The 26,729-nt window shown below is 44.7% G+C and overlaps 1 protein-coding gene across 1 annotated transcript; it reads right to left on the bottom strand.

The window, feature by feature from the left end:
- On the bottom strand, window positions 1-26,317 carry LOC126543153 (mast cell protease 4-like). Its single transcript, XM_050190290.3, has 8 exons — window positions 26,166-26,317; window positions 23,255-23,282; window positions 23,088-23,161; window positions 20,847-20,947; window positions 14,398-14,536; window positions 13,053-13,170; window positions 3,907-4,061; window positions 1-253 (listed from the first exon to the last, which is right to left on the bottom strand). Exons 1-8 carry the CDS (start codon window positions 26,241-26,243, stop codon window positions 89-91), a joined length of 858 nt encoding a protein of 285 aa, XP_050046247.1. The 5' UTR covers window positions 26,244-26,317; the 3' UTR covers window positions 1-88.
- Window positions 26,318-26,729: the final 412 nt, after the last annotated feature.

The raw sequence follows: 26,729 nt of genomic DNA, 5'->3' as shown, positions 1-26,729 counted from the left end.
TTATTCTGCTCCGCTTCTTTATTCATGCGCCAATTTCAAGAAAATTTGAGGCGTCCCATGATTTTGAGGCTAAGTGGAAGCTCTTCTATTAGTCTAGTTTCTGGAGCACCTTATTGATCCATTTAATAAACATAGAAACCCGCGTATGTACAACAGGTGCCAGACCGCGATTCTTCTTCTGTCCGAAAGTCACGATTCCGTATTGAACAGACTTCCCCCCAACGTACGTCGTCACAGGGTCTCCAGAGTCACCCTACAAAAAGTAAAAAATCTATGAGCGAAGAGTATTTTACATAGAAACATACAAAAGTGCAAAATAGTTTGAGAAGACCAAAATACATGATAGCAAATGCTGAGAGTGCACACAATGAAAGAACCGAAATCAACATTTACAAGATGCTACAACGTAAAGCTTTCCATGGTTCTCCAATAGTGGTTCCGAGTTTTTACTGCGAACCGGCTGTGGAATTTTTTAATAATGTTGAGTGCCTGAAAATTGTCAAGTACATTAGGCGAGGCTTCAGGCTATCACGCCGGGGAAAATCTTTCGGACGTCAGTTGAAGTATGGAGGTGCGTTGCAGTGGAGCACTTAGCTCTCAATGAGCACAATGGTAGAGTTCAAGGCACATAGTGAATCACATTTTCTATTTAGTGTCAATTCGTTGAACCTGGTGGACGAAATTTGTGAGCAACAAGGAATAAAAGGTTCATCATAATGGTGAAGCTTGAATATCTTTAAACCTAGCACCACCGGCTTTATTTAATCTTGGGTGCCTCGGTTATCACTAATATACGTCAATAGCATTGCCAATTTAGTCGCAATCGCTTCATAAAGCGACCACGGTGAATAGTAGGCGCCTAATGCGTTGGTGGCGCAAGTTAGTGTCTCTGAAAAGCAAAAATATCAGTGCATACCTTCACTACCTTTTTTAATTTGCATGCTGTTAATTCGAACCTATAAAGATGTATTTGAAGTAACAAGCGCGCCTGCTCAGTCACAGCGAAAATGGATATGTTCATGCGTTTGGTTAAGCAGAAGGTGCGGTCCTTTGCCTGACTTTGTAAAACATGACATGCGGAACACACCAGTGCCAACTCTGACGAAAGTGTACTGCATTTATAATTCTATCTGCTGCCGTTTGAATAACAGGGCATGTCATGCTAATGACCGACTGAAATAGGCGCTCTTTGTCTTTGCGCATGCGATTTGTTATATTCCTCTAGAAGTGTTTATGTCTGACGATTGTTTACGTGAGTAATGAAAATGGTATGGAATAACAGGATTATATTCATCAAGTAGAGATCAATTCTCAGGAAAACCAAGCTTTCGTTCCGTCCTCCCAATTGGTAACGACATAATTTTTTTGCGAGTTCATATTCAAAATCCGTCAAAGAAATGTGACTAAATTTTGCTTATTTTACTATTGACATCAGCTTTATGGGACCAATAGCAAGTTACACTAAAACGGGTCTCAAAGATCGTATATTTTGTTCAGTATATTCAACGTAGGCTTGCTAACGTGCAAATGCCAAGACTACTACGTAGGCCGTGAATATTGTTCTGCTAATCGAAAACGGCCACAGAAATTTAGGTTCTCTACAGTATTATGCTAACTATATTGCTGTAAGCACCAACTATATTTTATAGAAAATTCACCGTTGCAACGTGCTCACTCGATTTTAATCAAGGCGTCCTTAGCAGCAGAGTTCCCGCAGGAATTGCACTTTAGGTGGAGATCTCTGAGCCACCGCCACGTTATATTAAAGCATCAGTGTCAGTGTCAAATAAACAGATACAGTGTCAAATAAACTGATAGTCTGCACGCTTTTAGGCTACGTACCATTCGCCTTTATTTTAATGGAATAAATTAAGAAATATTTAAGGTGTTTTGGAATATGACACAAGCTGCTCTTTTTGTTCATCTATCATGGCAACATCTCAGAGCTTCACAACGATCCGGACGCCTAAAATTATAATAACCTGTTGTAGCTACTCAGAAGTAGTTGCTTAACATCAGCTCTACAATTATACATGATTAACAATCAGGGTCAACAACCGCGTTGTGAGAGACCAGCATGCGTAGTAAGCACACTCTGTACCAATTGCGTGGTGCGTATCGGGGGCGTCGAAGTTGTCGTTATTCCCTGAACACGCTGAGCTATTTTTTGTGAAGAGTGCCCCTTTGTGCCAAATATTGAATCAGTGCTTCTCCCTAGAGTTGTTCTCGATAGTATATAAACGCCTCGAACTGCGATCAACGTTTCACTTTGCGACCATCATACACAAGAGGGACAAAACGTGTCACAGTTTTGTGTCAGGTGGTCAGTGAACGTGTATTTATTTCTCTATTTTTCCTTTGCATCAGTTCATTGAAAACTATTTCACTGAACCAGCACAGAGCTATCAATGATTTCGATATTTTCACGGAAGCATCGATAAACGTGACAATCATCGACTTCTCATAGAACACACCTGCATAAGTGGCGAGGGTAGGCTTATGGGGGCTGGCTTTCTCCTCAAGGTGTCGTTACTGCTAAGCTACTTCATTCAGCATCAAATACCCCCTGGTGCTTTTTGCCTTTGCGGGCAAGAAGAAACAATCTCAAGTTCGTCTGAGCATGCGCACTGTATCTTACCACTGCTGTGCCTATCTGTCGTCCCCCGTGGGCCTTGTGCGCAAGCAGTGGTTCAACCATGCGGATCCAAACAACAGAAAAGCTGGTAAGCAGCAGCGGCTATCTTCGGTTGAATTGCATAACACGCAGACGGAGGAGTACGCTCCGCGTGCATGCGCCTTCGCTCGCTACTTTCGCAAATACGTCCCGTGACACGACACTGACCACCTTACTGGTAGACACTGCAGTGAGGCTATGGAAAATTTGAAAGCCATATGCTTGTCTCTAAACGAAATCGTACATAGACCTTGTCGTGGCGCTTGCAGCGGTGGCCTTAAATAGGAAGTCCACCTTTGGATGGCTCAACCACATTCACCATACACAAAAAAAGGAAATCGAGACAATAATAGCATCAGCGTGTGGCCATTAACGTTCATTATAAGAGTACGTATTAGGCTCGCAAACGTCTTCCAAAACTGGAGCGATCATCCTGTGAAATTTATCAGAAGAACGCAAAAAAGCACATGGCTGCGAAAGGTTAAGAGTTTTCCTAGCGAGTATATTTTAGCGGATAAAAACATAGGCCTCCTCAAGCTGTTCCTTTGCAGCTTCTAGAGCATGAGTCAAAAAGAGGATATGTTTTTGCCGACAAAAAAAGTTGACTGAAACTACATTACCTTAGAACGCAATATTACTGCCCCGACCTGTAGCTTGGCAGAACCGTGAACACGTTTCTGTGCTTCCTTTTTGCAACATTTGTTTCTTTTTTTTTTAGATATCAGAGCTTTACATCTTCCGCCTTTCAGGTTTTGCGCATTTATAATTTTACTCTTCAACAATGCCCAATCATATAGAGAGTGAATTTCGCTAAGCCTCAAGTCCTACTCTTTGTGGCAAAGAATGCATGTCCCCTTGAGTCTTATCACACTGATCAACCAAGTCTGCGTTGGCTGATGCACTGCGTTACTCCTATTGTTCCAGGAAAAAAAAGACATTCTGGCGTCAAGTGTATGCTGTTTAACCATGTATTGACACGGCATCTTGGGCGCGAAGTACGGCTTGCCTTCTTTGTACTAGACAACTCTGCTGTTCCCTATCAAATTCTCAAATTTGTAGAAGGTTGTCCGAGTTCGTATGCACACACGCACTTGGCGTGCAATAATAATAAAAATGACCGCAAAGGCGATGACTCTTGTTGATGTGGAGAAATATAGCATACAAAAACTTAGGCGGCTTTACAACCATCGCTATCAAAAATATAGCAACAAAGCATATGACTGATGGCACACCTGGTACGCCGTTTCGCGGCTGTTCTTGCTGCACATGAACAGTTTTCGAACCCTTGGCGAAATAGTCCACCATTGCTTAGAAATGGCATGGGCACAACTAGAGTCCGATAAAACATTCGCCCTGTAGTAGAATATTCGATCCGGCGGCCCATGGTCTGAAAAAAAGAACCAAATAAAGAAAAGCGTGCATTAGAAAGGAACGGTCTCGTTCAATATAGTCTGATACTTAAAAATGACCACAAAGAGTTGTCTTACATATATAAACTACATACCCTTTGGCCTCTTATATAGCAATCTCCTTTTTTTTTTCGCGAAAGAAAAACGTGCATAGTACATATAGAAATACTAGTTTCCCATTTGGTACGCAATGTCTGGGGGAGATTTGCGAGCTCATTACAAAAATATGCGGATACCACGCACTGTAGTAATCGATGAAAGTGAAGCTTTCTGCGGTGCTCGCTGCGATTGACGATAACAGGTGGTGAATGTTAGCGGCGAATGTGTAATTTCTTCGGCGTTTAGTCCAATACGAGTGTGGTGAGTTGGCGGTAAACGCCAACATTGCCTTGCGTGCACCACTGATGTTTGTCTTCGTAGTCCACTGAACATGCAGGGAGGCGTGTTTGCTTGAGGTGCTGTTTTGCATCATTGCTGATAAACTCTCAGACGGTTCAGCATTATCATTGCCTCGCATAGAACATCGAATTGCGGCAGAAGTGTTAAACTTTAATTGAAAGATGGGGCTGTACATAAATCAATCATTTATTGTAATAGTATGTATACATTGCATACATACATTCGCAGTCATTCGCAGTCTGAACCACGTTTCGCTGCGTAGAGAAGACGCTTCTTTGAGGCCTGGGTGTCCTCGATGATGAGTTGACGCTTTGGAGTAATTTTTCTGGCGCGTGTTAACGTACTTTTCTGCATACGTGGCCAGCATGCTGTTCAGGCTCCATCTCAAAGCGCTCTTTTCAGGCTATGGCCGAATGTAATGTTTACACTATGGTATCCCAGCACGCGACCTCCACAGCCCAGTACCTGCATTTTTGTCTCATAGGAAAGCAGTCACAGCGTGTGCCGCATGCACAAAATGTGAAACGCTGCCGCGACTGCGCCGCTCGGTATGCGCGGAGGCGAGTGCCATCTGATAGTGCTGCAAGAAACCCAGCAGCGCGCGCGACAACACCTAGGGAGCCTACATGCAAAAGCTTGCATGTAGGCTCCCTAGTATGGACGGATAGATGTATGTTATGAGCGCCCCCTTTGGAACGGGGCGGTGGGTTGCGCCACCAAGCTCTTGCTATTATGCTGCCTAATGTCCTATCTAGGTTAAACAATCAAAAAGAAAAAGGAAACACTATGAACTACCACACCCAAATTTTCTGATGCCCTATTGCGAACTCTGCTTTTGTACGTCTCCGTGGTGGTGGTGAATTGTAGCAACAGGCGGGTTTGGCCTGGCGATCATGGCCGGTAATTGCTCCGCCCGAGCGTCTCGCACAATACCGCTGAAGGGTTTCACCATATGTCCATCAAACCAGTCTCTTTTAAGAATTCGATAAGGAGACGTAAAGTTTCTTTGCGGGCTATAACTGATCACTCGGTAAATATAAGGTGTTGCCGGCACGCATGCGGAAGGTCCTTTTTTTTGCAGATTCTTTAGGAGAGCGTCCCTCTCATCTTGGAATTTCTGGCAGGACCACAAAAAGTGCTCAATGTCTCCTGTCTCGTTGCATGCTGTACAGTTCGGAAAATTGATTCACCCCGTCTTAAATAACCAGGCCGGTGTATTAGCAGATCCTGTCCTTATTCGATATAAAAAGAGGCTTCCCATCGGTGCAATCTCTTGGTTAGGCAGGCCGTATGCGGTGGAACCCAAAGCGACGTAAAGTGCTTTCAAATGTCAGATTTTTTCACTTGATTACTCTTTGGAGCCTTGACTTTGGGAGGATGATAGAGCTCTGCGTATGCAAGCGCATCACCTTTTTCGTTTCCAGAGATACCAATGTGGGAGGGAATCCCCTGAAACTTTACTGTGAAGCCTTGGTTGTTGAGTTCTTCAACGATGGTTAGTGATTTGCGTGGGAACTTGAGGAATGGCAGACCATGGCATACTTTTTGTAACGCGGCCTTTGAGTCGGTAAGGACAACCACATTCTGCGCAGGCAAAGTCTTAAGTTTGCGCAGAGCAGACGCTATTGCTACGCCTTCCACAACTGTCGACGCGGCTGTACACTCCAGACGGCCAGACTACGTATTTATTAGAGAGGGAATATAGAATGCAGCTGCGCAACGGTCTTCGTCTGCCTTGACAGAGTCATCTGTGTATACTTGTAGGTGATTCGGGTAAGTCGTGTACAGATGTTCCAGGACTAATGACTTGGCTCTTGCCGATGGAATGCAGCTCTTTGACTGCAATCGTGGTACACTTAAGTTGCATGTAATGTCCTCGAATGTCCAGGGTGGTTCTACCCTTTCCCTCTGTCTCGAGCAACGCAATACTAATACGCGAAGCGTGTTCAGTGCTGCATAAAAATGTAAGCACGGCATGTTACCTGTACGTCGTAACAGGGCTTTGCCGGGCGTAGAGTTAATTGTAGTAGCTGGATCATGAGAGCCTCGGAAGCCTGAAGTCGCAGAGGGTAGAGACTCAGCTTCGTAGAGCACTTTCTTGTTTGACGCTGGCTGCGGGGCTCCAAAGTAAAGTCGGATACTTTTTCTGTGGATGGCTTCTAAGCGCTCGTATTGGCTGTCTGAAGGTGACATCAGAGGTAGCTGATGCAGGATCCGAGTGGTAACCAACGCTGTATGCAGCCCTAGCATCGACGTCGGGTGGCTGCCCCAGCGTATGGCAGCGACTCGCTTGAGCACATATAGCCTGTGCGACGATGACGCCACAACGTCGTCAACACCGCGGCGCCAGAGTAGCCTGTGGTCTAAGGTAACGCCAAGAAATCGGACGTTGGTGACTTGTCGAATCTGGTAGCCGTTCAAATTCGGCGTCAAGCGTGTAGATTTTCTTTTCACTCCAGAAAATAGTACGAATGACGATTTCGCTGCTGATAGTGATAATCCAATCGTTGCCAAGTAGCCCTGAATGGCTTTTACTGCTTCCTGGGCTGTTCGTGCTGAGGCGGTGATGCTGGTAGCCGGATATATGCAGCTATCATCAGCTTATATAAATGTCTTTACTGGTGTTCGATGGTTTAGTACTCTTGGGAGGCTACTCATGGCAATGTTAAATAATAAGGGAGATAAAACACTCCCCTGTGGCACGCCGCAAAATATACGTATTTCATCGCTCAAAGTGTCGCCAAGACGAACTCTGATGCGACGATCGTTGAGGAACGTCTGTATGAAGTGCAAGAAATGACCCGTGACGCCTATAACTTCTAACTGGCTGATGATGGCTCTTTGAGACACGTAGTCGTAAGCCTTGGAAACATCCATGGAAACAGCAAGTGTCGACAAGCCATCGGCACTGCAATGTTCTAAGTGGCTTAGCAGGTCCAGCACATTGTCCTGAGCGCTTAGACGCTGCCGAAACCCAGCCATACACGATGGTAGTTTTCGACCCTCCTCGACATACCAAGTGAGTCTTGTGCACGCCAGCTTCTCCATAAGCTTCGCTGCAAAGGAGGTCAGCGATACCGCTCTGTATGAGTCCAGAGCAGCAGGATTCTTTCCAGGCTTCAGAAACGGTACCACCCATGCTACCTTCCATAAATGTGGGATATGCCCACTGGCCCACACTTCGTTAAAAATGCCAGCAAATCATGTCGTCTTTCCACCGGTAGCTTAGTCAGCATCTGATTACTGATAAGGTCAGGTCCCACCGCAGAGCGACGTCGGAGGCTGCTCATAGCTAGTTGCAACTGTCTGAGTGTGAAAGGAGCATCCATCAGAGACGATGATAGCGGTGGAGGCGGGTTGGTTGTGCCGGCTGACCTGCCGGAAAAGTATATTTCAACAAAGACATTCGCAAGACAAGCGAGCGTCTTGCCTAACTTCAATGCTAGGGCTTCAAATGGCTTGTTTGGTCGAAAGTTTCCAGCAAAGTTATTAACGACCCACCATATCCTTGGAACTCACGTGGAGACGGATAGGCTTGCACAAAATGTTGCCCATTGATCTCTTCTTAGTTTCCTTGTGTAACGTCGAATCAGCGAATCAGCCGGAACAGCGAAGTTATGTGTCGGCAATGCAGCGACCCCAATCGTGTTGCGATGAAAAAACACCACAGGAGGACAGTCAACAGGTGCTACGTGCTCTCTTCAAGGCCTTGCGATCACACATAGAGAAGATGCTGGCCAGCTCGATGAAAGACATGCGCGAACTAGTCCTGGCTCTCGAGTCAGTGATTGTGAGCTCTGCCTCTACTTAAAGCACCTAGCAATATGGATGCGGTAAGGACACAATGTTCACCATCCCGCCCAAAGGTGCCACTTATTATGCAATGGAACTGTGCGGGTCTTGCGTGCCATTTACCTGAACTGTCGCTTTTCTTACCCACCATGCCTGTGCCAATATTGACCCTGTCGGAGGCTGGTCTTCCAAGTTCCACATCAATTGCTGGTTATGGCGCACATGGAAACCAAAGCATTCCGACATTTCCGAACTGAAGTGCCATGCTATATGTCAGGCGTGAAATACCACATTACGTTCTACCAGTTCAAGACCTTTGCTGCAGTGCCTTGTACGTCTCCGTTTTTTGTCGCTTCCCTACTTTTCTTCCCAAATCCTCCAATCGCCCCTTACTAATGCCCGTGGGCTTCAAGGAGGCCAGTGGTGCCTAAATACACCACTGGGTTGACGTCTTCACATTATAATAAAACACGCTCCATAGTTTCCCTAGCTTTACCGCAGCAAGCACATGCTTTTTCTTCCTTCTTATATCTCGCTTTATAGGTGCGTGTTCTAAGGCAACCCGATCTCGCTTCGAAAAGTAATGAGCTTCCCTTTGAGTTAACATATATTGTTTATTTCCTGATTTCGTAAGACCAGGAGGCGAGCGCCACCTAGTGGTGTTGCAAGGAAACCAATGGCGGGCGCAGCACGGCCATCTCAGCCTGAGCAGTGCCCGGAAAGTCGAGGGAAGAGGCATAGAAAGTCTCGCTTTAAAAATTTCCCACGATTACGATACTCCCTAATGCGAAATCTGATCGCAGCTGTATACGTGTTTTCATGTCAAGATATATTGAGGCAATGAATTCTAGGCCGAAATCACAGCACCGACTGCTACTGGAACGGAACACTGCCATCAGCGCCTTCGCAGAGGTAGCGGCAGTACGGGGACGCTGGCATGATGAGCCGCATCATCAGAGTCAGCTGTAGAAGACGATGACGACGAACGCGCGTACAGTGGCACAAGTGCGTTCACGCGCTTACGCCGAGTGCGGAGCTTTCAAAGCTATAGGCATGGATGAAGGAAAAGAGAGGCGGGAGCGTACCACAACTTCATTGAAGCCGAAATGTGCTTGCCCGTTGTCGCCCAACACGTGATGGCACGTCAGTGGCGTGGTTGGTTCTAATGTTCTTGCTCTGCAGGTGGAGCCAGGGCAGGGCAGCTGACCAGGGCGCACCAAATAAAAACTACTGGCATAGTTACTGGGGACCCAAAGTCTCAGCAAATCTCGGTTCTTGCTCCGCGATCTCGATGCGAGAGGCCACGTGTTGGGACGATACGTGTTTCACGATGCGTTCGCTTGCTGAGACTTCCTGCGTGACGTAATGCCCCTACTATATCTTTTTTTCCTCCATGGTTATAGGCGTTGTCAAATTTGAGCGTTGCACCGAAGGCTTCTGAAAGCGCTGACGTGATTAGGAGCGTGCCAGTAGGGAACACCTATAGCGCGCGAAGAGAATTAGACAAATTTAGCTTGATGTTCACTACGTTGAGGTGTGCACCCAGCGGCTCATCAGGAACGCCACTGTCTATGCGCACAACGCGAATAATGCCAGCGGTCGTAGCCGACACGCTGCCCCAGCTCAAACAGAACCTCTCGAGCAGACCCCAGTATTAGGTGCAGCGGAGTGCTCTTATGCAACGCTCTTCGCGTCTTCCGAAGCGCGCTAATCCTGTACAGTACACGTGGCTTCATCTGGCGATAGCTGGGCTGCACGACTACGCCGACGCCAACAGCGACGGCGTAAATGCGCCTCGTGCTTCCATATGAGTGCTTCGGGAATAAAAAGAATGTATAAATCGCCATCTATCACAGAATAACGCCTTTGTAAGTACAAATCATTGCGCTCCACAAACTTGATTGGAAGGCTAAGCGTCGTGCCTCTTATCGCAGCCAGGAATACAGTCTGTGATTCAATGGTTAATATGGCGTTTTCCTCTGCTGAATAGATGCAGCCACGCAAGTTTCTGGGAGTGTTCAGCCTTGTAGAAAATACAAGTTGCAGAACGTTATTTTCCCAATCAGAGATGCCGATACGCCTACACTTTCTTGCCGGATGATTGCAAATGACACGAAGGTGAGGCGTTCTCTCACAGAAACAAACCCATTGCGCTTTTAAATCGCAGGCTCGGTAACGCAGCAAATCGCTGTAGGTTAGGAGAGGCTAACATGTAGTTATTACTCTTCAGTGTAAAAAATAAATTCGATGAACTGTGACGAAAGGAAAAAGATTTCTCATAACATTAGAGAAAATTTCACAAAAAGGAGAACCAAAAGACATGATGTTCCTTTAGAAAATCACTTTTTTGAGCTTTATGCTACGAAGCAGATTTCTTTATTTTAACGTAACTTTGAAGTGTCAAACTTGTCATTGACGCTGTGAGCGAAATAACATAACGTCACATTACAATTTCCAATTTACCTTTACGTGCAGCTTCACCAGCCATGTAAGCGTAGCCAGATAGAACTCGTATGTGCGAGTCAAATAGGTATTTAGTGCCTGAACAAGCTTTAGCTGCAGTGAGGGCGAGACATGCCGTTAAGAGAATGGCTATATAAACGCGTAGAGCTGGTACTTCTACGTGTGGCATAGTGGCGTATATGTCTTTTCAGTGGTCGCATTTTATTTGTTTTACGTAGCGTGCTTATCTCCACATGTATGATTTGTCACACCTACATCCCAACAGTTTTTCGTACAGCATAAAAGCTGCAATTATGAGGAGAGCATAAGTTACTTCCACAATGGAATATTATAGGCAAAACAAATTCTTTAATATTACGGAAAGAAATGAAGACATCATTTCAGTCGAATCGCAGAAACTCAAGCTTGCAGAAAACAAGCTAGAACACAAAAGATGTGTTGCAAAAATTATATTCATAAACATGGTTTTGTGGCGCTAGATGGGACATACAGAAGGAGACACACACGCACACACGCACGCACACAAGCGCGCGCGCACGCACACAAAACTGGTCTTTCTCTTGATATGTCTCATCAAGTGCCCAAAAACCACGTTTAGTAAATTCCACCTGCATGCCCAAGGAGAAGGTTTACGAAACATTTTGAAATAAACAATTATTGAAATCTGTTCGAAATAAATTATTATTACAGATTTGTTATGAGAAAAAAATAGAGCTACCTAACAGCCAACGTATGCATTTGCTTCTTGCAGGCATAACATCAGCGCCAAAAATACAGACAGGGAAGATACGGACAATCGCTGTCACTGCCAATCTGTCAGTATTCCTTTCTTTTGTGTGTGTGTGTTTTTGGCGCTGCTGTTATGCCTGCAATATGTGACCAACTCACCCAAGAACTCATTTTACTGAAGCATTCGCTTCATTTATTTGGTCACTTGATATGGCGGCAAAAAGTTTCCGGTTTAAACTTGGGAAATGTAAAACAAAACACAGCCTATGCACCCTGTACAGATGGTAAACCAGCAAAGCCGAAATGTCTGGCCCAGGTGTTTATCGCTGGGTTACTTCCGACGGTTCATTAAACTCGTTCTCATTTATTCGTTACATCCGCATTTATTAATGAGGGTTCGCACGCGTTTGGCTTGGGTTTATCACAGTGATTATTTCAAATCCCGCACACGTGGTTTCGCAAGATCACTATCATGGAGGGGTGCAATCAGTGGTTCATTGTGTTAATTTATCGGTTTCATCAAAGCCTTTCTGAGCTACGTTCCGCATGTGTGCTTCGTAAGTCGCTAATTACAGTGTTTATGACTCGGACCATGGGCGTTTCACCTAGGCGTATACAACTTCTTTGTAATAACTGCTGGCAGTAAATGTAGTTGGCGTCTGCTAAAATGAATTTCACTAGGTAAAATCGCGAACTTTCGCAACAGCTTGGGAAGTACTTTGCAGAGTGCGTCGCACACACAACCACTCGCAAACCCAGAGGTTCTGCAGGTATTGCAGAGTAGAAAGAACAATTTTAAAATTGTCTGCAAGTTCTCAGGTGTAATATCCCGCCAAATGTTCAGTAGTGGTTACGGTTCTTTGTGATAACTGGTGACACTTTTGTGGAGTGGTAGCACGATATGGAATGAAAAAATAAAGTACGAGGTTTTACGAGCCAAAATATAATTTGTTTAGAAGCACCCCATATTGAGAGATTCCCCTATAATTTGCATCAGCTTGAGATTTTTACCGTGGACCCCACTCATGACACATGACTGTTTTTGAATTTGGCCCCTATGGAAGTACCACCACCATGGCAATAATATTATCACGTGATCTCACCCTTAACAAGGCAAAGCAATGACCTCAAAGCCACCGCAGCGGTCACCACAGCCTTCGGTATTGCCATGTCTCCCCGAGTGGCATGTGATACCTATTAAGCTGCGCCCACCATAGCGAGACAATCACGAATGCAGTTCAAAAATTCATTTCCTTGACGTTGCTACATGAGTGTACCTTGCTTGCTTAGAAATTCATAAAGTTCATAATTGACTGGTAAGCATTTTATTACCTAAAAGATCCAAATTTAGTATACTGCAATTATTGCGACGCTTGCAGAATATTTACTGAGTATGTCATTGCTATGGTTACCTAGAAGAAGCGAAAGCAAAATGCTCAAAATTTCAATGCGTCTAACAAAAAGCACGCACGGGAACGCCCGTTATTGCTAGGTCAAGAAGATTCCTGCATTTGTTTGCATTCTTTTGTTGGGTCTTAGAAGCCAGCAATATTCACATCACATCAGAGAGTTCAGTTTGAACTTACGCATATCGGTATCACCAAATCCTGCTATTACCATTTTCCTTGCTTTGGTACGTTCACCTTGTTTTGGCAGACAAACAGGCCTTACGAAGCTGTCAAAGTGCATTAAAGGACGAGCCAGCTGGAAAGGAAAGGATATTACGATCTCACAAAATGGTCAAACGTTTAACAAAACAAAACTGTGCCGAATCCAAGCAGTGAGTGGTTTTTCTGTTTTAACACATAATATAATCAATACTACAGACTTCAAAGGATAAGCCACATAATCAGAAAGTTTTGTCAGACCATTATCCACAATATCTGAGTATATAACACTGCCGAAGTGCCGCACTTCCTCTGTCTGCCTCGATATTAAATCTGTATAATTTCTCTGCATCTACTTAATAAACATTCACAAATATGTCAAGGTTTTGGCTTACGGTAGTTGTCAATTATCTTTTTTCTGGTTGTTCCTAGCCATCAGCAACTACACATGAACATTTACGTTATAATTGAACTCAAGAATTCTCTACTACGTGGAATCTCGTAAAAAAGTTTTGTTGATGAAGTATACAGAAGTTTCCTAATATATATATATATATATATATATATATATATATATATATATATATATATATATATATATATATATATATATATATATATATAGGTGCAATGCTGCATGGTAATTAGGTGCAATCTTTTGTCCTTCTTTATTAGATTTTATTAGATATTAAATTATTCGCACGCCACTACTTCCACAGGGCTGCGTATTATTAGTGTTAAATGTGCGTACTATAGCTCCGTATAATGTGATTTTACGATCTATGTGGGAAATTGCCTTGTTGTTTAAAAAAGGTCCGTTTGAACGTTTCAGTCTTACAGAGAAATTATTATATAAATACCAATCCCGCCCGCCATAAAATTATCCTCTTGCCGTTTAGGATAAGTACAACACCCTCACTGTTCCAAATATTGCAGCCGCATATATATCTTCATCTGCAAGTCGCAGGATTTCATTGCTCTTGAGCATGTATAATTTCATAATGAGCACACCAAATACACTTTCAATATTGTTTCCGCGTCTTCGCAACAATGATTCATTGTATACACTCTAATAAAACTTTCCTTATGCCAATAAAATTATTCGGTATGTTTACCACTCAAATTCCGCATTACTCTTACGAAATCCACAAGAAATTGTGTCTGTGTAATTTTCATAGTTATCCTAATTAAAACATGTAGAATTCTTGCACTGCACTGCATTTCAGTAGGTACAACTGCCTTACTTTTAGCCTAGTGCCGTGGTAGCTATTCATTGCGCTATGAAACGTGTTACATACGGAATGCGTTTGGCATGCAAACATACCTTTAATAACGCGATGTTATATCCAGAGTCCAAGTGCTTGTACTTCCGGTGAATCACTGCCTGTTCCACGTCGATGTGCTTATCATCATAGCGTGTAGTCGTGTTGTAGTAGACGACTACTCTTCCCCCAGTAAATGTTCTGCATGTATGAGTAACATATGTAAAAAATAACATATTCACATGTACCATGGTATCAGTAACACATCTTCGATACCATCTTCCACCACACTATATTGGACGGACTTGAACTGGTAAACTGCGGAGCACGAATTTATAACTATGTGTGTTCATTCCTCAAGGGCACAGTCGGACTAGGCTGCACGAGGTCCGACAGAAGCAGCCCTCAGGGAGCTACGCCGTCTCCACTGCGATTTAATGGGGGTAAAAGAAAGATAGCCCTGGAGATTAACACCATAATCTCGGCTGTGTGACGCATGCCAATGAAATCACTTTATGGGCTGAGCAGGAGTCCTATGAGGACAAGCATGAAACTCTTCAAAAGGCTTTAGATGCATTCGTGGAACAGGGGAGGACGGCGGACAGGACATGCGGGCCTGAGAAACTTATTCGGGTGAATACGAGATGCACAAAAAAGAGGGACCGGGTGCTAATAACTCCGACTCGCGAAGGGGCACCGATTCTGAAGGTGGAGAAGCTCAGAATATCGGGGATTTTGATGCAGTAGAACACTGAGACATGTACTACCCTACAAGAACTAAAGGGGTCACAGAAAACGCGGTCAGAATGATACGCAGAGTGGCAAGTAGCCGCAATGGCCCAACGTAGTGAGTAACCATCAGCCTGGTTAACGCATTCGTAATTAGCCGCATCACATACACCATTCTATATTGTTACGCGAAGGACGAGTCACTAAGACGAGCAAGTATATAGAGGTTATATTTACAACAGCGGTTGCAGCGCTGACCGGTTAGATTCACCGCGCGAGCCCAGTTGGTTCTTCCTTCCCTTTTCTCGAGTGATGGCGCCCACGCGCCTCGTTCAAACAATCAAATACCACACGCGTGTAGCATAAACCCCGGAGGCAGAAGCGACGTCCCGGAGCGTCTAAATGTCGTCACTGGGAGGGTGATACTGCTTCAGTCGTGTAACGTGCACGACATCACTGGACTGGTAAGCACATGGGCCGTCAGGGGTGATCTCGTAGGTGACGGGAGTCACGGCACGAAGCACTCGGTATGGGCCTGTGTAACGAGACAGCAGTTTTCCTGACAGGCCGACCTGACATGACGGAGACCATAGAAGCACCAAAGAACCAGGCAGGAAGTGCACGTCTCGGTGTCGCCGATCGTACAAACGCCTTTGACTCACTTGGGATTTCAGAAGGCGGCCATTTTCCCTTGCGTGGGCACAACGGGCGATGGCGTCAAGTGCATATTCACTGGTCGGTGCCGCGTGAACAGGACGGGTTGTGCCGAGGGGCAGTGCTAGTTCTCCGCTAAACAGAAAGAAAAATGGGGAATAACCGGCTGTGTCGTGGCGCGAGGAATTATAAGCAAATGTGACAAACGGTAGAGCGAGGTACAAGTCAGTGTGGCCTGAAGAGACATATTTCGCGAGCATGACTGTGATGGTGCGATTGAGACGCTCCTTGAGGCTATTTGTTGGCGGATGGTATGACGTGGATAGCCTGTGCCTCGTGGCAGAGGACTGCAGGATGTCCACGATAACTTTTGATAGGAATGTCCGGCCACGGTCTGGGAGAAGTTGTCGCAGAGCTCCATGTAATAAAATCACGTCGCGTAGAAGAAAATTGGCGACATCAGTGGCGCAGCTTGTAGGAAGCCCTCGGGTGATGGCGCGTGGCGTAATCCGTGGCCACAGCAATCCACCTATTCGCAGGGGTAGAGAGAGGAAAACAGCCAAGTAAGTCCAAACCAACGCGCAAGAATGGTTCCGCGGGAATGTCGAGTGGTTGAAGGTGCCCAGCCGGGAGCGTCGACGGTGTCTTGCGTCGATAGCATTTCTCACACGCAGCTACGTATCTTCGAACGGAGTGAGCAAGCCCTGGCCAAAACAAGCGTCGGCGGATCCAGTCGTAGGTAGGTGACACAACCAGGTGACCGGCAGTGGGAAGGTCGTGAAGTTCGTGGAGAACAGCCGACGGAAATCGGCGGAAATCTGCCAATAAGCAGACCGAAGGTCGATGGACGAAAAGTATTTGGCACCGTGAAGACAATCAAGAGCGTCGTCGGTTCGTGGTAAAGGATAAACGTCCTTTTTAGTAATTCGGTTTAGGTGGTCGTTATCAACGCAGAAACGCCACGTGTCATCTTTCGTTTTGACGAGCATGACCGGTGATTCCCAAGGACTCCACAAGGGCTCAACAATGCCTCTGGCGAGCATCTTGTTTACTTCCTGCTGAATAACTTGCCGCTCTGCCTTGAGCACGTAATATGGTTGGCGGTGAATGGGAACAGCATCACCAGGGTTTATCCGAGGCTTAACAAGGGACGTCTGACCGAGTGGTCGATTGTCAGTGTCAAATATGTCGTGGTTAGAAAGCAAAATGCCATATCGAGCAAGTGCTTGGTCAGGTGTCAGGTCCGGAGCGACCATGGGACGTAATGCGCCGTCGCGGTTTAAGGCATCCTGCGGGTAACCAGGAGGATCTGGAGACGCGTCGGCTGCAAAAGCAGTGACGTGGTCGCCTGTCACTGACCGCAGCGTGACCACCAGCGTGGTAACACTTGCTTCGTCAAGCTAAAACTGATAGCGAGGAGACACATCCAATAAGCGGCAAGGGTTACGACGGAGTGTGGCACAGAGATGTCGCGCGCCGGGACATCACCAATAGGTGCGACGACGTAGTCTTCACCAGGCACGGTTGATGTTGAGGCCAATTCGACGAAGGTTAGGACTTTGGAGGTAAGCGAACAAATTATCTAGTGCAGAGGGCGTTCGGTTGTCCGGGACGGACGTCTGAAAAAAGAGGAAGCTCGAGGCACAGCGTACCGGTGGAACAGTCGATGAGGGCAGAATGCGTCGTCAGAAAGTCGAGCCCGAATATTAGGTGATGAGGGCAACTGGTCAGCATGGTGAACAAGACTGGAACTTGGTGACCAACAATTCCTATGCGAGCAGTGCACATACCCCTGACGGCAACAGTAGTGCCATTAGCGACGCGTACGGCTCGAGTGATGGCAGGCGTAGGAACATTTTTGAGGCAATGACATAGGTTAGCGCTCATTATGGAGACTTGGGCTCCAATATCAATTAATGCCGTCAACGGAACAAAATCTACGTCTACTTCAATTAAGTTCGTGTTGGTGAGGAGCGTCAACAGAGGATTTGGACAGGACGAACGTGATGCAGCACTACCACCAAGAGTTGCACGGCCTAGTTTTCCGTTGGTCGGTTTGGCGAAGAAAAGCGGCGAGGATGGGGTGACGGGGAGCGACGACGTTGAGGCGAAGGCGATCGCACGGAGGAGCGGCTGTCAGGGGCATCAGAAGTAGGATACAGACGGCGAGGTGAATAACGGCGAGCGTCGGCGTATAGGCGAGGAGCAGGGAATGAGCTCCAGTATGGCGGCATCCAGGTAGTGCGGCACTTACGGGACACATGATCAATGCGGCGGCAGCGGAAGCAGATCGGTTTGTCGTCTGGGGTTCGCCATTCAGCTGGATTGAGTGGTCTGGGAGCGAAATACTGGTGTTGGACATGGGAATGGGTGCCGAATCAGGTCAGGAGACAGAGCAGGCGGTAGGGATGTCAAGGTTTGCAATTTCTTGCCGCACAACTGCTTGAATAACGGAAATAGTGGGGGCCACTTGGTCAAAGGTACCGTAAGGAGGTCGTGGATGAAGGGGAGCCGTAGTCGCCGCTTCAATCTCACGGCGAACGATACGTGTGACGTTATCTTCAAATGGCCGTGTGGCGGTAAGATTGGAGCAAGAAGACGTGGCAGGGGCGTTTGGGAGCCGGGAAAACTGGGACGACGTGGTGGCTTTTGGCTACCTCGAAGCGGCGGCATTCTTTGACGATGCGGCGGCGGTAGAAGCGTCGTTATTGACGCGAAAACTGAAGGCGTCGTCCGCGATGTCCTTTAGGATATGGCCGACCTTGTCATCCTCTGTCATGTGCTCGTGGACATCCCGGCAAACCACGAGTACTTCCTGTATGTAGAAGACATATGATTCGCTCGACGACTGGACACGGGTGGTAAGCTCTTCTCGCGCAGCCTGTAGGCGACCTGACGAGTTGCCAAATATGTCGCGAAGCCGCTCTTCGAAAATGTCCCAGCTGGAGAGATCGACCTCATGGTTGTGAAACCAGACACGCAGTGTCCCGTCCAGATAAAAGATCACATTGGCAAGCATGGTGCTAGGGTCCCAGTGGTGGCTTTGTCTAACACGCTCATACATGCTGAGCCAGTCGTCGAGGTCAACGTCATTTTGGGGGGAGAATGTCCCAGAATCACAGAGACTAGAAACCGTAACGTACGTTGAGTTTGGCGCCGCAGGTGTAGGTGGCGACGGTGTGGTTTCATTGGAAGCCATGGCTGAGAAAACGACAGTGCGGATGCTTCAGAGCTCCGTGGTGAGGACGGGGAATGTTCCACCCCCACCACTATGTTACGCGAAGCAAGTACGTCAGTAAGGCGAGCAACTATTTACAGGTTATATTTACAGCAGCGGTTGCAGCGCTGACCTATTAGACTGACTGAGCGAACCCAGTTCGTTCCTCCTCCTCTTTTCTCGAGTGATGGCACCTACGCGCCTCGTTCCAACAATTGTATGCCACACGCGTGTAGCAATATCATACTTGGACGGATGAACAGATAAAAATGCAAACACAATAATGAGAAAAGCCTTGAAAACAACCCTTAGTCTTTCCAAATGCGGTAATACAGAGAGATACGAGAGGCTAGGTCTTCACAGTACTTTTGCGAGCATGCATTTGTGACGTTAAGTTCTCAGAAATAGGGATTTATTCTATATTTCAGGGCAGGAAAGTGTTGGCGAGGTTCGGTTTTTCCCTGAGACCCTACTATAGCGGAGAGAAAACCGCACAGGTAGTCCTCAACGTTTCATCGCAAACTGCGCTGGACCCAATTGCCAAGAGCATGCATCCCAAGTACCATTTTTGACAACGCAAAACAAGGGTAAAGACTCTTCACAAGGGTTTCGGCATGGGTACGGGAGTGTATTCTACGGATGCTGGTCGAACCAGCTCACACACCTTCAGCGTAATCTCTACGTGTCCGAACTACATAATAACGGCCTCCTCCAAAACCAAGTCGGCATACATGGACGAGGCTACAGCCATCGGCTTGGCTATTCAGGACGCCTGCCGCCTGTTTCTAAGTGGGCCGGCACCGCAATAATTTATCAAAATATTGGGCAATCATATAGAATTGCACCGCACCATTATATGCTTTGCCGCACAAGAGGGGCTAGTAGAGAACGCGAGGGCAGGCCACATTGCTCGACGATTCAACGTCCGAGCAACGACATGACAAAGCCACAACCTTCCACTGAATTCTCGTGACATACTTTTACAACAAGGAAAGGAGAGGACATGGTTTGGACGTCCTCACTCGAATTTATGCAGGCTACATGAGAGTGACTGATGTTGTATTCGCATGAATACATACCATAATTGGCAAGCACCGACTAGGCCAACAAGCAGTGCTGTTGCAAGTGTCATCAGCTATCGCAAAAAGCGCAAAGAAGAATATGAAACGTGTGCAATGTTTTTCAATCATCAAGAATAGCTAAGTGAGAGTAAATTTTATTCTGTATTTTATTTCCCACCCTGTGCTTTCGCATAGCAGTTTGGCTGCAGCCAAGTTCTCCAGTATTTTTTGTGTACAAAGCCTTACAACCATGTTTCGAGAAAACACTTTATTTCGTAGTTGGCGGCTCTTTTTCCGCGGTGAGACAATTACCTGGATTGTTCGTATTATCTATAGGGTTAACGTGTAGTGAAACGTGCTTCGCCATTGTGTAATTACAGCGTAGAGGTGGCGTATTAAGCAAACTTTAAAAAAAAGCGAGATGTAACTTCGCGGTTTTATTTATTTGTATTTCGTTTTTTATACATTTCTCCCATTTTTCGCAGTAATTATTTGGCGAACGCTGTTTTCGGAGGGGTACAATTTGTATGTGAAATCCAATATCACATGTGCTACATTTTATAAAAAGTTTCACTACCACAGAACACGTTTGATATAGTGACCTCCGCCATGAAGAAAGATAGGTGAACGATACTGGCTCCATTCGTTTAATATGCTGCATTATTTAATATGTATTTTCGCTGCCGCGTAAGTAATTTTAGAGTACTGTCTATATACGGGGTGTGTGAAAAGCACCAATTTACGACAAATAGCTTTTGAAGAATATCCGGGCATGGGCTAAAAACGTAGGTTCACTTGGAGAGGCGCTTTCTTTTATCAAGCATAAAAAAGGTGAATGCTTTATACATACTTATACACGCAGTGAGCAGCTGTCATAACCACGTCGCGGGTTATAAGGCTTCCACCACATGGGGTTCCATGTCCCTTTCTTGACACAGCGAAGATGTGAACCTAAAACAAATAATAATCTCTTATTCAGTATTTAAATACTATTTAACTGCACAGCACAAAATATGATATCGAGAATTATAGCCTTGAAAGAGAGTTACCAGCGCACGAATGCTTGTTATTTCCGTGCATTTCGTAAATTGCCTACATCTCCTAATGTTTAGCAATCTTCGATTTATGTGCCGCTTCTTTAAACTGTGAACTGTCGAGACATGCGGTCAATATAGGTAGGAAAATTACAGTTGTGGGACTGTGGTAATAATGCTTTTTTTTGTTCGTAGGGATAAATAACTAAATACAAAGCTTTGGTTACTCCAGATACTTCAAGAACGAACCATAAAATGCTGCGGAGCCTACATTATATACATGAATTCCACGTGCGCAATAGAACTAAAACCATTGCCAACAGATGTTAAGTGACTGATTATTGCTCTTTATTATCACAAGGAACATCACACCTATTAGATACGGTGTAGAGAAAGGCCCCGATTGTATATTGGTCATGTGCGTGTTTTATTTTTAACTGCGTACGCAAAAATAAATACGAAATTACTTTTCATTCATTTATTGATCCTTATTCGCTGGCATACCATACGCCAGTATGCCCTGAGACACTCACCCTCGCATTACAAAAAAAAACTACTTTGTCATTTCAGCTCGAAAAAATAGCGCCGCCGAAGCCGGGAATCAATTCACGTACCACTGGTGTTTGGGCATTTCGCGGTCTCCCCGCTTTGCAACTTAGACTACAACCCATAGTGAGAATAACATTTACTAATTACAACGAATCTTGCTGTACCCCCTTCTCCTCTTTTCCGGGTGCTATCTGCTGCTTTCTTGGCGATTATAGGCGCACTTTGGGCATACGGGCCAAATTCGGCCAACCACTGGGCATGTGATTTATCATTGTGAACAACATTGGCCCGTTCCCAAATGTGGCTGCATGTGCCACTGGGTGGATGCCCGAATAGACAAGCGGAACGAAATAACATAAACGGAGAAATCAGCAACAAAATGTCGAGAATCAAAACTGTCATTAAAAGCAGCCGAACCTTTTGATAGAATTGAAGTTTGTAACACAGTCAAAGAAGAGTGCGCAGAGAGCTAGGAGAAGTGAAGAACCAGGCGGCACAATATCGAAAAACTTGTCACCAAATGCAGCCGAGTGCAAAGAAAGAGGTTAATTGAGCAAGGTGGGACACAATTCCGCATTTGGCGGGAGCGTTGATGTGCGTAGGAGTGGTGATGGGAAAGTGAATGAATTTCTGTACACATCAAAGACACGTTCGCTCACGACCCATTCGCACATATGCGTACAATTCGCGTAGTTTTATTTTCAGGTGCACTGTTCACGGCGCTGCACCAGGTTCGTCCGTATAGAATGACTCTGCACGAAGGATTCTTGCATTTCGCCTCCATGTCTACATGAGCTAGAGCAAAAAATGTTGACGTTCTAGCCATTAGTAAGAAAAGATTCTTTGGCATGTTGTGTAACTGTATGGGAACTGCTGAAGTGTGTAATGACATATCGAAATATGCATGCTGTTTAATTGTTTTTGTAACTGCCCATATTTAATCGTAGTTCATGATTGCTTCTCTATCTGCTGGTATATTTCTATGACTTAATCACAGAAAAAATTTTCCTCTGCCTGCTTAAGTTCGCGTCCCTAGAACTTAGTCAAGCTGCACAGGTGCTTTTTCTACAGCCCCCGATTTTCACCATAACAGTGTAGTGTATACGGTGAATGTAATTTTTCATTGATTGATTGATTGATTGATTGATTGATTGATTGATTGATTGATTGATTGATTGATTGGTTTATTTCCTGCATTCAAGACAAAAAGCAACTTGGGTTGAAGGAAAGTCTTTAGGAACACCATACGATACTTCGAAGTGGGCTGCGAAAAATAATTGTGCCGTTCTTATTCACTGATTTCTGTGTAGGTAAATGTTAATCTCCAAAGGTGATTCTCTATCACTTACTAAAAACATATAGATTGCTAAATAATGTTTAATTGTTAATCATTCAACGAGAAGTTTACCAGTGCGAAGAACTTTCTTTGCTTGCTTTAAAAGCACATTGATTTTTCACAATATAATTGAGTTTTAAACTACGAGGAAGTCAGCCTTCCTCTTCCTTACCAGCCATGGCACTTGAGCCCTCCATGTAATGCTCCCGTTGATTACTCTTCCGAGAGGTTGGGAAAGGCCGCACTCTAAACAAGAAACATGGTTTTACGGAGATATGCATATCAATATTAATTTATTGCGATCCCCAGTTACATAGAAAATCAAATATTATTACGCACCCTTGCTGTTGATTGGAAAGCGCTGGGCCTGAAATATGTGGCAAGTCAAAACAGGTAACTCAATATTCTGTGCTTGAACATATATCTCGCACAATTCCATAACTTTTGCGCTTTGCCTGCTTCCCCAAACCTACAGAAAACTATCGTAATACGTACATTTGTTGTATTAGGATACCTTTACGACTCTTGTGCTAAGCATGTTAGAAAGCAATCAGAAATACAGAGCAGCATGACACAATGTTTAAAATAATGTTTTCCTTTTTTCTCGGGCAGAGTATGCATTAAAGCAATTATTCCGAAAGAATCAAATGTTTTCTCTCGCTAGGTGACTCCGCTAAATCAAAGGTAAAGCGAGAAATACGAACAGTAACCTGTTAAATCGTATGATACGCTTTCATCTGTCCGACTAATACCTAATTTTCTTGAAGTTTTACATGCATTACTGGTTGCATTTTAAACACAGGTATGCGGAGTACGCTGGATATTCCTACGTTAGGCTAACCTACCTAAGTTAGTCTTCGGATGACACTGAATCTTTTGATAAGAGTAAATACAGGCAGCACAACCAGTCGAGGGTTATCCCCTTATAAATATCGTTATTATGAGTATGGTCCTACTACTGCGTTTTGAAATGTAGTTGCCTAATCAAAGAGTGAGAGAGATCTCTTCTTTTGCCAGATTTTTCTGTGCGTCTGAAGGACTACCACCAAAAGTTAGGCATATCCAGTCATGGATATTATATTAGGTAAGCCACAATTCTCTAGGGAGCACATATATTGTAACTCTGGTACAATTCATGTGGTTAAAATAATTGTTGATTTCGATGCATGCAGGGACGCTGACGTACATGTTGTGTGTAATAAAATGAACTTTCGCACCATCTGAATTAAGGCTTGCATTGAACTTTGTTACTGGCAAGATGTGAAAGATATGATATTCCTTCATTTCTTCTTCACAACGCAGATATGCATAACAATTGAAATATAGAAACTCTTATAAAAGCATATGCAAGACGCCTGAAGTAAGCAATATTGTTGATGGGACAGTTAAATGTAAATTTCTGGTCGAGGAGTGGTCCAGGCATGATGGAGAAGGAACAGTAAAGTTATTTGTACTCTTCAAACAAAGAGACACATGACATTGTGAACATTAGGAACAAGATGTACCTTTATTTGCCACCGACCAAAGGGGCCTCCTTGCTAAATACTGCCTAAAGAGGAACTCAGGGGTTGACTTTCTTTCCGCAGCTAGGCAATCTAGAGAACCTTTTCAGGAACTTCATTTAGGCATTTTGAGGCATCTAAAGAGATTTCGCTTTGTTTGATGGTCTAGTTATTGTTATATAAAGGTTCTTTTTCTACTTTGCCATACTCCGTACCTTGTTTTCCGTAAAATGCACCAATAAAAAAAATAAGCTCTTCGGAATCGTCAACGTCCAAGTTTGCCTATTCTACAGGAATGATTATTACCCGGCCGTAGAGACTTCCTCACAAAATTCCACCAAATGACATTTTGCTGCCTGCTGATTGCTTAGACATATTTAGAACTAGATTTTGAACCGGTCTTTTATCGCCACTTCAGTGAAGTTCTAGGTGGCTGGGAAAGAGCTTCCTAGTTCGGCGCTTCGCTCACCTCTGAATAGACAGCACAATAGCATTCTGTTCACGTCTATTTCGGCTCAACACCAGTGGAGTTACTAAAGCTCACACAGAGATGGTTTCATGGCAATGTGTGTGGTAAATGGTTGAACCCAGCATTTACGCATGCAATGGTTGCTCCACACGCACTCGCATCACCACGCCCACACAAAGCCTCAATTGCCATAATGAACTTAGGGTTTCTGTGTTGTGGCCGGAGATCTTCACGTAAAGATTACGGTAATCGCAAGTTTCATGCTGAAGCCATGTATTAGCGGTTGATCAGATATCAGTACCGTAACAAGATCCAAGAGCAGCACCGAGAGCCTCGCAAAGGAAAAATAATTTATAATCTCACCAAACACTACAACTAATGTGAGCGATTAATTAGTCTTATCCTTAAAGTACAGGTATGTTCAAATATAATAATAGTTTATCGTGTCTTATTCCCATTGACAGGGGTTAACCATAAGCGTATTATGTTGCCTAAATTAGAATAGCACAATGTACGGTATCCATAGTCGCTCATGGAATGGGAACGTTACGATATCACCTTGCACTAACTTCCGGACGATGGTGCCGAGTAGAAGCTGCGTCGTATTGCTGCTCAAGTTCATATAGTAGTTCAACGATGCTTGGCTTTTTGCATGGCACAAAAGATACAATTAGGGTACAGACTTGTTAGATAGGTGTTTATCTTAAGAAAACAGATGTTTGGTCGGTTGTGGCGACGTTGCACTATGTTCTGGTGGCTGGCTGGTTGGGCACCGCTTAGAATAGCCCACTTTCGCCTAATGGCCATTGTACACGGCACTTCAGTAAATAAGGGCTAGCGATCATAAAATGCGTGTTTGGTATCGTTTAGTCTTACCCTCGTCATAATTTTGCATATATAACCAAAATGTTTAAGCCGTAGCGGCCAGCTGCCATGCGTTGCCGGAAGGATTCATACGGATGCTTAAAGTGATTATATCAAAAACAAACACATGCGTTTATTGACTCGGTTTCGTTGTTTTTTCTATTTTCGAGTCTACCTTGGCAGTTTATTAATTATTTCTTAGCACCATAGAAAAATTAATTCGATTGCAATAGATATGGAATCGCCAATTTCGCTCGTAATTTTAACCTCGAACACTTTTCTGCACAGGTCTGCATTGAGTTGTTCCGATTCGAGTTCTCTATATTCTATGCTGTTAGGCACAGCGGCCGCACAACTACATTTTGTATATATAAAAGGTGAAACAAAGAAAGAAATGCATCCAAGACGGTCTTACCTTTATCGTAAAACATGACCATAGAGAAATTACTATTGTTAAACCTATTTGAGCGCGATATTTGTCGCACGATTTCATCGCCCCAGTGTGACCTTTCTTCGAAGACGTCTTCGTATTTCGCGATCCGAGACACCCAATGTTATGTAAAGCCTTTTATTACCATCCGACGGAGTAGCATGGGGTGTGGTAGTTAGGGCGCACTTGTGTGCGCTTCAATAAAATGTCCGTAAGTTTGCGCGGCAAAACTAATCAATTGGTGGTCCCCCTTTAAAAAAAATTTTTGGCTGGCGCGTCATAGCTGTAGTTGCTTTTGCGCCATTAAACACTACATACCAAACAACGTTTAAAAAATGCATCTTCACTGTGCACATATACACTCTCAGTCAACAATAAATTTTAGACTGTAGAAAGAGTCTGTGACAACCTGGAATGATTTACGAGACTTTTCTCTCACAGCCTGTCGCCTATTGACTACGCACGGAGCAGTTTCACAAAGAATTTACGAGGCTAGCACCAGAACCCGTCAAGACAATTAGTAATCGAAATGTAGATAGACAGGGCTCT

The sequence above is a fragment of the Dermacentor andersoni genome, chromosome 10 (assembly GCF_023375885.2).
Source record: "Dermacentor andersoni chromosome 10, qqDerAnde1_hic_scaffold, whole genome shotgun sequence".
NCBI lineage: Eukaryota > Metazoa > Arthropoda > Arachnida > Ixodida > Ixodidae > Dermacentor > Dermacentor andersoni.
Note: the sequence above shows the minus strand (reverse complement) of the source record. Positions and strands in the feature narration are given on the sequence as shown.

Coding starts and splice junctions, on each gene's coding strand:
- LOC126543153 (XM_050190290.3), bottom strand. CDS start 26,243: ATGAAATCGTGCGACAAATATCGCGCTCAAATAGGTTTAACAATAGTA. Junction 23,162..23,254: donor CTTTCCAATCAACAGCAAGG/GTGCGTAATAAT, acceptor TTTCTTGTTTAG/AGTGCGGCCTTTCCCAACCT. Junction 14,537..20,846: donor GCTGCTCACTGCGTGTATAA/GTATGTATAAAG, acceptor TCATACATGCAG/AACATTTACTGGGGGAAGAG.